This window comes from Poecilia reticulata, linkage group LG23, assembly GCF_000633615.1.
Source record: "Poecilia reticulata strain Guanapo linkage group LG23, Guppy_female_1.0+MT, whole genome shotgun sequence".
Classification (NCBI taxonomy): Eukaryota; Metazoa; Chordata; class Actinopteri; order Cyprinodontiformes; family Poeciliidae; genus Poecilia; species Poecilia reticulata.
This window is the reverse complement of record NC_024353.1, coordinates 14,106,486-14,122,161: the sequence shown is the minus strand read 5'-3', so window position 1 is coordinate 14,122,161 and position 15,676 is coordinate 14,106,486. Positions and strand designations below refer to the sequence as shown.

At 38.7% G+C, this 15,676-nt stretch overlaps 1 protein-coding gene across 2 annotated transcripts in view; it reads right to left on the bottom strand.

Moving 5' to 3' along the window:
- Positions 1–10,712: 10,712 nt before the first annotated feature.
- Positions 10,713–15,676, bottom strand: part of cmah (cytidine monophospho-N-acetylneuraminic acid hydroxylase) — a 21,676-nt gene continuing 16,712 nt past the window's right edge. For both annotated transcript variants that reach the window (XM_008401378.2, XM_008401379.2), the window contains 6 exons: positions 14,301–14,436; positions 13,945–14,088; positions 12,819–12,993; positions 12,466–12,582; positions 11,180–11,295; positions 10,713–11,076 (listed from right to left, as the gene is read on the bottom strand). In XM_008401378.2, coding sequence (XP_008399600.1) covers positions 10,944–11,076; positions 11,180–11,295; positions 12,466–12,582; positions 12,819–12,993; positions 13,945–14,088; positions 14,301–14,436 — 821 coding nt within the window. In that variant the 3' untranslated portion in view covers positions 10,713–10,943. The remainder of the gene's footprint in view (positions 11,077–11,179; positions 11,296–12,465; positions 12,583–12,818; positions 12,994–13,944; positions 14,089–14,300; positions 14,437–15,676) is intronic.

Genomic DNA, 15,676 nt, shown 5'->3' with positions numbered 1-15,676 from the left:
GCACATTAGCTTCCTGAGCTAACACGGAGCACATTATTTGTGGATACAGCATGACTAAACACAACATACAAGTGAAAGACGAGCAATATCACCAACGTAACCCAGAGTTGCTAATACGACCTTAGCTAGTCAGTTGTCTCATAGTAAAAGAAATGTACCGCTTACCTCTTTGTGCAACCTCAAATGCCGAACAGTTGGAAGTTGTATTTTTATCTGAGATCTTGGTCTTGCAATTGTTGCATGTTTCACTCCGTTTTTAGTTGGATATTTCATAATTGATGTACCCAAAAGAAATTACTCACAGGGGCATATCTTTGAGCGTTTTTTCGATTCACTTTTTCCCGTTGTTGTTTTTAAATCCTGTTAATTTGATTGGTTGTGCTGCAGCTAAACCACTATACATACGGAGTGTGGAAAAACAGAGGGACGGTCTGCGCATGCTAATACGAAATGAGTAAAATGAGCAGGGTTTTAAATTTTTGACTTGAGTGAAATATCAAGTCTTTTCAAGTAAACGGCTTCAAGTCAAATCCCAAGTCGATGGTGTCAGTCAAGTCCAAGTCTTTGAGCATTTTTTCAAGTCAAGTCTCAAGCGTTGATTTTGATGACTCGAGTCCCCACCTCTGATCCTACCAGTCACAACCTTCACTTTTAATCAGGGCAATGGAATCAATGATATCTACATTTTTAGAATGAAAGCTACATACCAACTCATCTCCAGTTGTTTTTTTTTTTTTTTWTTTGTTTAGGAACAGCCTGTTCCTGATATGCAGTGGGTCCCATCCTAATTGGGCGTCCTTCAGCCGGTTGTTGTGTGGCCGTGTTGGTGCTCCCGTTGATGAAATGAATTAAGTTTGCAGAGAATTGCTTTATCCCATGTTTATTGAGATGGCGTCTGTCATGTCTGAAAAGGTGGAGACGTTCAGAGAAGATCCCGTGGTTATCGATGAAGGTCACTGTGCTGGCAGCACATGCTTTTATCAGCCATTTGTTTATAGAAGGCAGTCGAGAGTGTTTCAGGTCACCCCATCCGACTGCTGGGACACGGGCACTCAGAAAAATCTTCTGTTTAGTTTTCCAATAGTGTTCAGAAGAAAGGTAAAGTCTTTTTACAAGAAAAAAGACTTATGGCACAACATATGTATGTTGCTGTTGGGTCTAAAACCTTACATTTGTTCACCAATCTGCAATAAAGAGACACAGACAAATATGAGCTGTATGCTTGCAAGGAGGGTGCTCGGAAACTGTTTCAGTCACAATCTCCAACTACACTCTAAAACAGTTCCGCTCTCACAAGCTTTTTATTTAGTTCAGGAAGGCCCTAGTTACATGCTATCTCAACTGCTAAAGGGAGGGGAGAAACCAGTTGAGATAATTTGATCAGTTCTTACAGGCAAGCAAACATAAAAGGTGCAGTGCACCAGCTTGCAGAAACGAAACTCCTCTTACAAGCGCCTGGAAAGAAAAAGTGTAATAGGTTATAGTGACCCACAACTTGAGCTGAACTTTTCCCCTCAACCAATGTCTCATAGCTGAACTTTTAAACTTTAAACAGACATTTGACAAAAGATAATATTTACATTTAAGAATAATTATTCTAACAGTTGCACTCTTGAAACAGACAGGACTCCATCTTGTTATTGTTATTATTATTATTGTTCTATATTATTCTAAATGTCATATATATTTTGGTCAATTAGTTCAATTGATTGTTGGACACCTTTGGGAATAATGCTTGATTTTTGAAGCTGTATAATCTGATGGTTGTGCTCAGTGAGCTGAATCTCTTGGCAGTGGAAAGCTGATAATATGGAGAAATTTAAAGGTGCTAAACTCATGGAATACATTAATAAAGAAATGAAACATAACTCCATTCTCCATTAATTTTTAACTATTAATATAATTATATTCCTCTACAATAGACTAGAATATTTGCCAGCCTGTGTGTGCAGGATCTTTGGGTTTCTACTTCTTGGATAATTTTTAATGGAGTTTTGGATTTGTAACTATGTGGCCACACATAAATCTGACTTTTCCACCAATAGACACATTTTGTCACTCCGACCAAGACTTTTCACCACTTGAAGTAGACTTTATGAAAATCTACAGTTAGTTCTCCTGAGATCTTCAAACATTTGAGTATTCTTTTTAATCTGAGGGATTAAACGCTACTAGATCATAACTCGGTATCTATTTGAACTGAATTCACTCTTTATTAGAGCGTGCGTCACAGGCCTTGTTAGAGTAAGCAGGTCAAATTTTACATTTACTAGCCAAATGTGAAGGGTTTTTTTTTTTCCTTTCCCCTGGGCTTTTATATGAAAACGCTTCACAAAGTTTAGCAGAATATTGTGATTGTGAAGAGAACATGCTACATGGATTTATTAAATATTTTTACTTATAAAGATATGAAAAGTGCAGGAAACATCTTTATTAAGCCCATTCTAATCTAATATCCTTTAATGAAATATGGTGCATTTGTAAAGCAAAGAGGGAGAGTTGCTGAAAAAGTTTGCACTCTACTAGTATAAGGGCTCAATAATTGGTTGCTGTTCTTTTCTCTTTGCATGAATTACCTGGTCATGGTGCAATAATTCAGTATGGCTTTGCTAAGCTGTTACCAGGGCGGAAGGGGGGAGTTTCATTTAGATGCTTCTACCTAAAGGAACAGCAGGTTTCTTCAGCAGTTTCCTTTTCCTATCTTTTCTCTCCTTGCAGATAGCATGAGTGACTATCTGCTTAGCAATTGTGCAAAAACAAAACCCGTTTTTCATTGCTGCTTCTCGTTCTCAACTTAGTTTCTGTCCCTAAGATTTCTAAGTCTTCCTAGAACACACACCACCCTTCTGTATCTTATCATCCGAGTCATTTTCTGTTTTCCTCCTACAGTATGCCTTGTTTTAGCAAAGCTAAAACAAAGATAAACTGTGGGAGCAGGCGCAGAGCTATAGGGAGGGCTGGAGGGGCAGCTGCCCCCCGGCCCGGGCCCAGATGGGTGCCAGGGAGGGAGGAATGGTTTCATGTCACTTTAATGTCTAATTATAAACGGAGAAAGTGCGCCCTCGCCTGTTCAGAAAGATGTAYGTAATGTTAAAGTTACTGTCCCTCAATGGAATGTATAGTAGTCAGTCCCAGTGACTGTTTGACTCACGGTTTAGCCAATGTGCTTCCTGGGTAAAAATCCAACGAGACACAAACCGCACTGCACCACAATCCCCTCCAACTCTCCTATACAGTGTCTCCCAGGCAAGCAGTAACAAGAGACACGATTCAGGGATGGAAAGCTGGTGAAAGATAATAACACATAATACTTATAATTGGGATTTAATTTTCAGGATATTTTTCTTAGTTATTAACAGCATGTGTTGATTAGGAATAGTTTAATTTGTAGTTTTCTATTATCAATTACTATTAGTGTCTAACTTAGGCTAAATTATAATATTAAACATGTAATCAAACCTAAGGGAACATTAATTAAGAAATGTTCAGAATAAATGTTTCCATTGAAAAATGCTCAAGAATACTCCAAGTGTCGTATTTCTTTAAATCGGTACTTTGATTTGAGAGGATGGAGAAGTTCTGAATTACTTGGTCCCAGGCTCCTAATGGTACGGTTGAATTTATTACAAAGACCTGTGTTTGGATGGCTGCTCGGCGAGGCAATAAAACAAGATAACTTTTTGGTGAATTCTGGTTAAAAACAATGTTTTGTTCAATTGGAGAACTTGAGAAACTCTAGGTTTCAAAACATACATGATAAACTCTTGTTCAAAATAACCTTTGTTCTGACTTGTCTACAGAGAGAGAAGTCCCAGTTCTGAAAGGAAACAGGTGATGGTCGTGATAAAATTGCTTCGAACTATTCAACTGAGTAACTTGAAACTGGGACTATCCATACATGGAGGGTACATGCCTTAATTGCATAAATTAAAAAACAAGGAAACCCCCTTTTAGATAAAACTATGCACCCACAGGGAAATGAGTCAGATTGCCTTTGCAAAAACGCATAAGCACTCTCCAAAGATGTGTCTTTGCCTTTTTTCCTGCCTTGGCATTTTTTTCCTTATCCTGTTTTTCTCAGGTAAATGAAGATCTGTCTTCGTGTGTATGACGAGTCTGTGTTGTTGATGTGATTTTATACTTTTGAATGTTGGAATAAACTCTGTAACTGCATGACGTGGAGCTCTGATTGTTAACTCTGTGTGGCTTTTATTTCCACACATGGCTTCATTGAATCCTGGAGGATAAGAGAATACAATGAGCCAGAACTTAATGATTTTTATTTTTATTATTTTACAAAGGTAAATATTGATAGTTTTCAAAACCAGTCAGCTTTATGTAGCTGTCAGAAATGGCGGATCCAGCTCATTATCTATTGATATGAGCTTGGTTTTCTGCCAGTTTAAGCCAAAGAGTAACAAGCTGGAGCAAATGTGACCTGGACCACTGAGGGCCTTCCAAAGGGAAGGAGGACGACCTGTCCCAGTTACCAAAACCCTCAAGCGACGCCTCCATTCCACCTGGTTAAAAGTCTTCTCTACATCTAGACACAGGATGGCCAAAAAGTAACACATAATGTCCATCTCATACCTAACATTAAAGAAAGGGAATGGATTTGGAATGAAGCTCGTCTGATTTGTGTGAATAATGAATTCTATACACTGGTTTGACCTTTTTGCATGTGTTTTCATGAGTAACTAAAAATCTAAGCTGACCATGGAAATTAGACGGTATGACAATGGATCAGTCAACTTTCAACCAAATCTGGATTCAAATTGATTTATTTTCTAAAAGCATAAAGAAATACAAACAATAAAGCGACGGTGGTGAAGTTGGTAGGAGTTTGCCCTGTGTAATCAGTAGATTGCTGGTTCGATTCCCGGTTCGCTTGTCCTCAGGCAAAACACTTCATCACCTTTGAGTCGATGGCGCAAAATTCCCTTCTGTCAGACCGGCCCAGAACAGATGTAGCTACTCTGGGGCTACAACACACCAGTTGTTGGCAACAACACTTCATCTTTTGACCGATGGCTTTGGGGAACACATTTCATGGAGCAGGAGTTAAAGCACTCCAAAATGGCTGCAACGGAAGATTCAAGGATTCCTCAAACATACATGAGTCTTTTAAGGGAGTTCAAGTAGCTTCTATAAAATTGAAGTTCTGTTAGAAAATCAAAACAGCATCTCCACTAAGCTTGTGAGTCGAGGGTATCATAAAGTGGTTTAACATTTCCTTGTATATGGCTGCATTGACGGCTAATTTGGTGTTTCTAGTTCAGGAGTTTTTTAGCTCAAAGCATGTGTCAGATGTAGCCCAGGTCACGTCTGTGTGTTGTTGCTCTGGTTGCCATCATCCTTTTCCTTCTGCACATTTTCTTCCCACTCAAGTTTCCATTAACAGGCTTCTACCCTAATGAACAGCAAGTTTCTTCAGCAGTTACCTTTTTTTGTCTCATCTCTTCTTCCAGAGAGCAGGAGTAACTATCTGCTAAGCAACTGACCACAAACAAAACCTGTTTTTCATTGTTCTAGATCTGAACTGGTTCTAGTTATCAAGATAGTTTCTGTTTTGTCTAACTGTAATTCACACCAGACTTCTGTATCTTGTTATCTGAGTCATTTTCTGTTTCATCCCACAGGAAACAGTTTTCAGAAATGCTAAAACAAAACCCTACGGTCGGAAAACGCTCCACAATTTGCATCAGTAACTACAGCTCTGACCTTACTTTAAACAGCTTCCTGCTTCTAGAGCTGATTGAGTGCGTTGAGGTTTTCTATGCACTGTCTTTTATGTTTGTACCCTTAATGTACCGTCACCCACAAAGAGAAGAGACAAAGATAATGATTAGAAAAACTAAGTAGAACTCAACATTTACAACATTAATGTTTGGGTGTTTTTTGTTACTACAATCCATACTGTAGATCATTATGGATCCATACTGGACCAAAGTGGATCCTCGAGGGCCGGCATCCTGCATGTTTTAGTTCTCTCCGTAGTGGTAGTAACAACCTCCTCAGCAAGTTAATGTTCTCCTTAGGCCTCTAATGAGCCATCATTTGATGCAGGTGTGTTAAACCAGGGAGAGAACTAAAACATGCAGGATGCCGGCCCTCCAGGACCCACTTTGGACAGCCCTGCTGTAGGTTGTTTTTCTATCAACCTACACCTGCATCAGGTCAGTGCAATGCAAACGTTCTTGAACTCATTCACCCGACCTTGATTCATCAACCATTGGTACTGTACAACTACTGCCCAACACCGCTGTGTAAACTCAACTTGTCTGATGGATGAACTTCCACAAATTAGCCAGTTAAGAGACAACTGGCTAATTTCATTCTTGATGAAAGGAAAAAGACTGAAAGACACGGTCTGCTTGGAAAGCATACTATGCTTTCCAAGAGACTGTGAAAGAGGAAGCAGAAATAGTACCACTGGCAACATGACAGAGTGGAGGGTAGGAATAATGGTTAAGCTTTGACTTTCTTAGATTTTATTTGAGGTGTTCCTCATGCATCCCTGTTTGGCCCATTGTGGTTCACAGTTTCCATCTCTTTTAAACCAAAGCATATACAATAACATTGTTTGCAAAACAAATTAAGTCGTGAAGAGAATGAAAAATCTTTTCTTGACTGCAAAGCACTTCACACTACATTTCAGTCATTCACCCACTCTAGTTGGTGGAAGTATTATTCTACACCAATTACAGATGATTGAAAACACAGTTTCTGATCCATGGTTATTCTATTTGTGAAAACAAAAGTATCTAGTTCATTAGGTTTCCCAAAAATATTGGTGAAATCTTGTCTGGTTTTGTTGGGAAAGGCAGCATTGTGAACTCTCTCATGAGCTACGTTACGCTTCACAGCTAGAAGTAAGGTTCTCCAAGTAACTAGTTGCTCTATTTATTTTTTTCTGAGACAGAAACTTTGCCTCAACCACAACTGTGGTCTATAAAATTAGGTTGAGGCTTTACCTTCCCAAACCCCCTTAAAATGTCATGGGAAATCCAGATGCACCACCAGCAAAATCCCCCATCATCAGGTCTGCTTTTTCTGATTATCTGTCCCCCATTTGGCCTGGTATGATCCACTGTGTCCAGGATCATGTGATCTGAAGTCATAAATGATTTCAAATATCTGATCCTCTGTTAGAAGAATGATGCAGTCTTTCCACCTCTTTTACCTTTGTGGTCAACAAAGATACAGGTGTTCATTTCAGGATGGACACCGTCCACCAGAATCATGAACTACAAGTTTTCATCAACCTTAAAAGGTAAAACTGATTAAAAACTGATAACTTTTTTTCCCCCCAAACCAGCCTTCAATAAGCAACTTATAAAGAGAAATTTGTGATTTGCCAGAAACCAAAAGGAGTGACTTTAATGTTGGTCATTTTGCTCCAAATTGGTCACTTTAATACATTAATGCTAATAATGTCAAAGATATTTCATATTGGGAAACGGATCTGAAATACACAAAAAGGGTGTCAAAAAAAGTCCCACAACAACAAATTGCTTGTTTTTTTTTTCTCCTGCTATGACCAATACACTCTACAATCTGAATTAATGCTTAAGTTTGTTTTTCCATCCTAAAGAAAATGCAGGGCTGTGAAAAATAATTTATTCTCTTCTAGATTTCTTCTGAAAGGGAAGGAAGAAAATGGCTGCACACAGATTGAATCACCATAGATCTTTAGCTTTACCTCAAACCCTCAAGCGACTCCTCCATTCCACCTGGTTGAAAGCCTTCTCTACATCTAGACACAGGATGGCCAAAAAAATAACACATAATGTCCATCTCATGCCTAACATTAAAGAAAGGGAATGGATTTGGAATGACGCTCATCTGATTTGTGTGAATAATGAATTCTATACACTCGTTTGACCTTTTTTGCATGCGTTTTCATGAGTAACTTAAAATCTAAGCTGACCATGGAAATTAGGCAAAGGATCAGTCAACTTGCAACCAAATCTGGATTCAAATTGATTTATTTCCTAAAAGCATAAAGAAATACAAACAATAAAGCGTCGGTGGTGACGTTGTTAGGAGTTTGCCCTGTGTAATTAGTAGATCACTGGTTTGATTCCCGGTTCGCTCGTCCTCAGGCAAAACACTTCATCACCTTTGAGTCGATGGCGCAAAATTCCCTTCTGTCAGATCGGCCCAGAGCAGCTAGAGCTACAGACCAGCAGCTCACCTCAGCAGTGTATGAATGAGCTCTTGGAGGTTTCAATTGGAGATTAAATTGATTATTATTGTAGTACTACATTCAACAAGTCAAGTGCAGTTAAAACCAAAGGTAAAAAAAAAGACCTAAATTATTGTTCTTCACAATATTACAATAAATCAGACAAAATGTTCCTGTTTTAGGACAGTTCAAATTGAGACAATCTTTTTGTTAATTATCAAAATAATAATTTATATGCCATAAGATTACAATGCTGATTAACAATTTCATACAAGCCTAATGTTGCCATGACTTTTTAAGGCACAGCTGTGGGCGTATTTCAAGGCCTCAAATGCTGCTTAGTTTGCAACATCATAGTCCATAGTCCAAAAGAAAAGAAAAAAAATTCAGGCAAACGTAGAAGAGACTCGTATGTCCAGAAGTCTGGAGTGTTGAAGGCGCCACGTTGATCTGTTTGAATCATTATAGTCTAGCATAAACGCAGTGAGAGTCCAGCTGTCATACAGTCCAGGTTGGTTTTACTAAAACGGGTGTGTCGTGGTTGAAAATGTGGTTATGAATTCCAAATTGGTTCTAAAGGCAATTTGATGAAAGATATGCAAACATTTGAGTTTAAATAAAGTAAAATATCTTTAAAAATGTCCTCTGGTTACTGTGGCATTTAGAACGTAGAAATAACATTGATAATCCCCACTGACCTAAACCAGGACAGGTTTTGTCTGATCTACTGTTGCACCATAAAAACATCACCTCCAACTTGATAAACACAACAAATACCACCACCGTTAATACGACCTAAATGTAAAATAACTTACTACACTGTAAAAATAAATACCAGCACCAAACCGTTCAGATCTGATCAACGCTAAAAATGTTGTAGAATCACTTATAAACATTGTTTTTCCTTTACCATCACCCTTTAAACAACGCAGTGCTTTGTACGACCATTTAAAACGTTAATCTTTAGTTTGACCGTCTTAACCGAGAAGAAGGTAAGGCAGTTTTCTAGTCAATGTAGTGCATTTCAATAGCAAAGACCAGACCACATCAACATGCACTTTATGATGTGATAATATAAAACAGTGATTTAAAAACCTTTTCTCCTGAGTCCCCCCAATGGTTTCCATACACTTTCTGGGTCCCCCCCTGTGGATTACAATAGACTTTGGTCTGATTGACGGGGCAGGGGCAAAGCGAGACTCGTACAGACTCCCTGTTATAGTCTTCTTCCACCCCCACAACGCCTCTCCCACACAGTGTTCATCGTTGTTTTTTTATTTTTAATTTTTTTCATTCATCCCGCGCCCTCCCTGCAGTGGCACGGTGCCCCCATTAGGGGGCGTGCCCAACAGTTTGGGAACCTCTGATATAAAAGGAGTGAAGAGGGTTTTTTTTTTTTTTAAGTTAGGTTTAATCATTGGGGTTTGTTTATATGTAGTGTATCGCTTGACCCAACCAAATTCTGCAGACTGAATGAAACTGGACTGGATGGAGTTGATGGGATGGAGTAACTGGATTTGTGAAATGGAACTGCGATTGAATTGATTTTGTACAAGGCCCTTCAGTTCTTGTGTTGTGAACTGAATAAAGAAACTAAAACTGAAATCAACCCAGCTGTGAAAGTGGAGGCTTGTAAAGACGAGTTAAGAGGTTGAATTTTCAGAGTGGAGGTTTCACCTTTCTTGAACCTGGAGATGGAACACTTTGTTTTATCTTAGATTAAATTATCACTAGTTGTATTTGCATCAAAAACGTGCAAAAAACTTTATCTATATTCCGCTAATGTCGAAAAAACCCAATTGTGCAATTATGGTCTCTTCATTTCGTGAGAAACTCGATTAAAATCACACCTTCTGCAATAACTCTGAGGAATCTGGATTGATACGAGTTACAACAACATTTAATTTCCCTTTGGGATCAATTACCGGTAAGTATTTTTGAATTTGAATACTCACACTACTTCCTTTCATTTTCTTCATGGTTTGTACCGGTGGCAACATCCGGTTGTTGATCACGTAAGGCGTGAAAAAGTGTTTCCATTTGCAGTTTTGCAAAATAAAGCAATTTTGATGCAGCCAAAAAACTTAATTTCCTCATACTAGTGCCAATTTTTTTTTACATTTTTTATCAAGAATCAAGTTCTTCAAATTTGGCGTATGTTCATTACTCAAATTTTAATTGAAATGTCAAATTGCAAAGTTGTACGGTCAATAGAGGCGCAACTTCTGTCATTTTGGGGTTTATTTGTTGTCGATTTCCAGTTATACACTTAAATGCTTTGTGTTGCTGCCATGTGATTGGCTCAATTATTAAATGGACTTGAGCAAAGGTACCTTAAAGGAGGACTGTTGCGCGTAAATGAGACGTCATGCCTCCACTTTTCTTGAATATATGAATTTATGAGTTGCATGTTTGGTGGGGAGAGAGGAAAAGGAAGCCTGAGGTGAGTATAAATGATGTGTATGAGGGAGTGGAGTGATATGAAATGCAGTTGATGTGTGGCATTGCTTTTTGGTTTAAAACATTAAAATATCTAAGTCATTTATATATGGGGTGATGGTTTAGAAAGTCATACATTCAATAAGTAAGAAAAGAAAAAACAAATCCCAGACAGTTAATTTCCATTAGGAAGATATAGCTTCCATTAGGTTTCATGGACATTCCACTTTGGCTCAATAAGTGCAATTAATCATTTTACTTTTGTTTAAACCAAGAAATCTGGAACATTTCCTTCATATGTTCTCCTTAAAAAAATCTATAAAATGGAACAGTAATTCAACAGGCCATAATTTAATGCGTCCGTTTCCTGGATGGGAGGGACCTGCAGCAGAAACTGGTCCCAGTCCGGACCGTGAAGAGGCAACTGGGTCTGGAAGTGGTTCCAGAACCTGAAGGCCAAAATGAAACAAAAAAAAAAGTTATGGATTTAGAAGAAATAAAAGCTATATAATACAAATTTGTTTTTCTTTTTTTTTCCCTGTGTGTTTATACTTGTGGTGGTAGGTGTCGGGATCTCGGCTGATGCGGTTCTGAAAGCCGATGTACAGGTCATCCCAGAGGCCGCCGTGCAGAACCACGTACCTCATCACGCCGATTCTGTTTTTAACCTTTAAGTTAAACACAGAGAAACTTTAGGCTTTTCCTGACAGTCATTCAAAACATGATTGATAAAATATACATCTTTGAAACCTTTCAACATTGAAGTTTAATACCTTCAATATGTCTATGAGTGGATATGTATATGATAAAAGCCTTTATTAGCAGCAGGTACAGAGTTAATATTATCTTAGCTGCAGTAAACAATGTTCAGACAAATCATACCTTGGAGAATCGGCGAGGAATTTCAACAGGATATCTAAAATGGCTACACAAAACATTCCTACATTGTTATATTAACTGCTTATGTCTTTAGAAGAAGATTAGGTATTTTTACTGTTTTCTCAAATGAACAACATCCATGTATTATGGATAGGCAATGGACTAATAACTGACTAACATTACATTGTATTCAAGTGACAAAGCACACAAAAACCCAACAAGCAGGTAAATTGATGAGCAGGATATCAATTTACATCTGACTTATTCTGCGTAAGTCCAGTTGCCTTCAATTTAAGCTTGATCTATCAGATCTTACTTAAAGGACATCTTTGTGTGATTTGGTATCAATGATCATATGAGGGGTTCCTCAAGGATCTGTTTTCAGGCCACTTTTAGTCAACATCAGCATTATTTCATTATTACAGAGCGCAGCAACATCAATTATTCCATTATCTATTGTCTGCTGTTTGTGTTCCTATGACGTCATTGAGTCCATCGTCCAAAATATTGGATGAATGGGTCAGAAACTCTTCTAGGCAAATGCAGAAGATGTTAGGTTAGAAATCCTCAATTAAATCAGTTATGAAGAGATTTTGTTTACATCCTCATGCTACAAATCTGCAGTTGATGCGAAACAGACACAAATGTAAACATTCTTCATTTCTCTCAGAAATAAAAGCAGCCAATCACAAAGCAGCTGCTTTCACAAAGCAGCTGCAGTCCGGGAGTGTGATTTATTTTCCTTGGCGCGGATTGGCTGTACCACCAAGAGCAGAGACGAGCAACTCTGGATGTTAGCTTCTGGAGTAGTGCAAAAGCGGTTTGCCTACTATTACAATAGGCAGACACAGTTTCAAATGATTTTAGGTAGCTGCGGTTCTCTTACTCATGCTTATTTTGAGTTCTAAAAATATGTTCAGTTCCTTTTTGCTGCTTCACCTCCCATGAGATTAACTTACCTCGATGTAGAAGTGCTCTCTGTCTGGTCTTGTGGAAGGAAATGACAAATCCAGAAAATCCACCAGATAGTCGTAGCCATTACTCATTGGTTTAAAGCTGTCATCTGTTTCAATCATCTAAATGAAAGGTTAACAGTGAAGATAAATAAAATGTCAGTTTCAAATATTTTAAGTTTGGATATCAAAGGGATCAAGAGTAAAGGCATCATATCTCGCAACCAAAAATATAGAAGAAAATCAAGCAATCCAGCAGCCATGAAAAAAAAAAACAATGATTGAGGAAGAGCCAAGAGTTTCTGTGACAGGTTTTGAAGAAGATTAGAGTTGAATCCTTCTGTTCAAATAATATTTACCCGCACCACCAGGTTGTAGTTTTGAAAGCCTGCCCAGCTGTAATAAAACTGGATCCAGCTCTCATGCTTAAATATCTCACTGCTGATGGCGCTGTTGAGCTCATCCACATACAAGTCAAACTCCCAGCTGTCCTTGTAGATTTTGGCATTGGCTGGAGGATCAGTAATGGCCTCACTGGAATTGATCACAGCAAAGGAAGCAGTGAAGGAAAACTTCAAACTACAAAGGTTTGAGATGTAGCGGTTTTAACCATGCTTGGTTTCCACAGCTTTTCAGCTTAGTTTCAAAATTTCTCACTGGGTACTTCCCCCTAACAGAAATGGACAAAAATGGTTTCAGAATGTAAAACTTCTCAAAAATACACAAGGACTATCTTAACTAATACAAGGTTTCCCCTTGCTAAGCCCGGTGATCGGGCTCTAGGGCAGACATTTATCTATCGTCCCGTCGTGTTCTTGAGTTGAATATTTAAAGTTGACAGGAAATTTGAAAATATCACTTGATAATTATGTGTTATCAAAATATTGGAAGATTAATACCTGAACACCAACTATAACGTCTTAAAAAATTCAAACATTTTAAAAAGACTTTACAAAAATAAGCAATGCTAAGTCTGGTGGGGGCACAAGTAAAGCCTGGTGGTCCGCCAGGCTTATATTGCACTGGGAAACCCTGAAATGTGAAATTTGAAGGCGACTGGCTGAAAAATAAAGAAGGTCGAATACAAATGTATGAACTGTATTTTTCAGATTTCAGCATCACAACTTCACGTGACTAATGTTGGACTCTAGATGACGCCTCACTTGAAATACTTTAATCTGGCCTAATTGCAGGTCACAGCCTAACCTTTATGTTGTACTTTATGTACCATCTTAAGTTGACATTTGAAGCTTATCTCAAGCTCTCTCAGCCAATCGCTGTCTTTTCTCATTTCAACTCTTGATGTAGTTTTTAGAAAGGTTACGGTAAAGTCACCCTACCATCACCTGAAAGTTAATTATTTATCCTTGTTCCTGGCTTGAAGAGCCAATGCTTCTGCCCAACATGAAAACACACGCCCAGAACCTGTAATGCAGATTCTGGCCACAACTGCATTGCACAAATCAACTTTGAGTCATGGTCCACCTGCTTGTGGGGTCTTTCAGTGCGAGGCCGAGGTCCAGCACAGCGCCGGGTTTGGGAGTCCATGTCTTGGTGTCTGGTGAAAGCTGATTGATGAGTGCGTTGAGGTTCTCTGCACTGTTCTTGATGTTTGTATCCTTAATGTACCTTCACCCATTCAGAAGAGAGAAAAAACATATTGGAAGGTCAAAGTTTACAACAAACTGCTTGGTTTATCTATACGGTTCATTATCTTTGAGATAAAGAGCTTCTCGAGCTGCATCTGCTGTGACCTCAGGACAGTAGAATGTTTTAAGGCCCCCAGTGCGTCAATCATTGATACTGTGCAACTCCTATCTAATGCGCTGTGTAAACTCAACTTGTCTGATGGATGAGCTTCCACAAAATATCCAGCAAAGGGACAGTAGATCCTCGGCTGTAGGGATTTGACCAGCGTGGCTTTGTAGTTCAGTAACTTCTTCCTTTCGTTTTTGATGAACTCTGCCTTCCATGAATCTGAGAATGAGGAAGCATCACCATTGGTACAATGTCAGCAGTGTCGTGCACAGCAAAAACATTTTTGGCTTTATGATTTGTTCTGTTGGGTAGTTAAAGGTGGCTAATAACAAAACAATCATCACACCGAACTCTGTTTAGGTCTGCTTTATTTGGACCAATGTTGGAGGGTTCTGGACGCACCTTCATTACACAAATCACATATTGTCACAGAAACCCCAGACTCTCACAGAGACCCTCGTGTATTTATACTCAAATCTGTCTAAGTGTGCGTGTGTGTGTGTGTGATGTTCTCAACCGGTCAAGTTCTTTCTTTGGTTGATGCAGATCTCTTGACTCGTGTTTGCTGAAACAATAAGAGTTTTCTGGAATTGTCCACAGCTGGGACCTTACAACAGCTGGCTACATGGGTGTTTACAACAGCTTAGTGATTGTTATACCACAGTTCTCCAAATCCAAATTCCTTCCCCACTTTTAGATCAGAATGACATTACATTTGATACACTACATTTCTTTTTGATAAAAACATACCTTAGTGCAACATAATGTTGTTTGGCAACTATTAAGATAATTTTATTTCTCTACGGTTTCACATTTTGCTGATTCGTGCTATTGCTGTAACATCTTTGATCTGTGAAAGGTGTTCCCCAAGGCTCTCTGTTAGTCCCACTGTGCTTTCTATTCTTCTACTTGAGTCTTTATCAATAAAACGTCTCTGTAAAAACATTTTGTTGCCAGGAACAAAATGTTACTGAGTGACTGTTGTTCACTCAAAATTTAATGTGGGCAAAGACACTTTGCTTGTCCATCAATTGAAGTAACATTACCAACAGTAATGTTCAGAACAAGATCAATCAATCTCATACACTGCAAGAAAGAATTGCCTTTTGGTGTAAACACAGTCCGTTTGGGCTTTCTTTCTTTCCTTTTATTTATATATATATATATATATATATATATATATATATATCTACGAGAGGACCACAGCAACCTCCCGGAACAAGCCCCGGTAACCATCACTGTGGCAGATGTCCAAGACAGAGTCTCGGGTATGAAAAACTGGACAGCACCAGGACCTGACATGATCCATGCCTACTGGCTTAAGAAACTCACTGCCCTCCATGAGCGACTGGCAGCTCAACTGAACCAGCTGCTACAAAATGGGACTCACCCTGAATGGTTAACTGAAGGGCGCACAATCCTGATACAGAAGGAACCCTCGAAGGGTTCAGTCCCATCC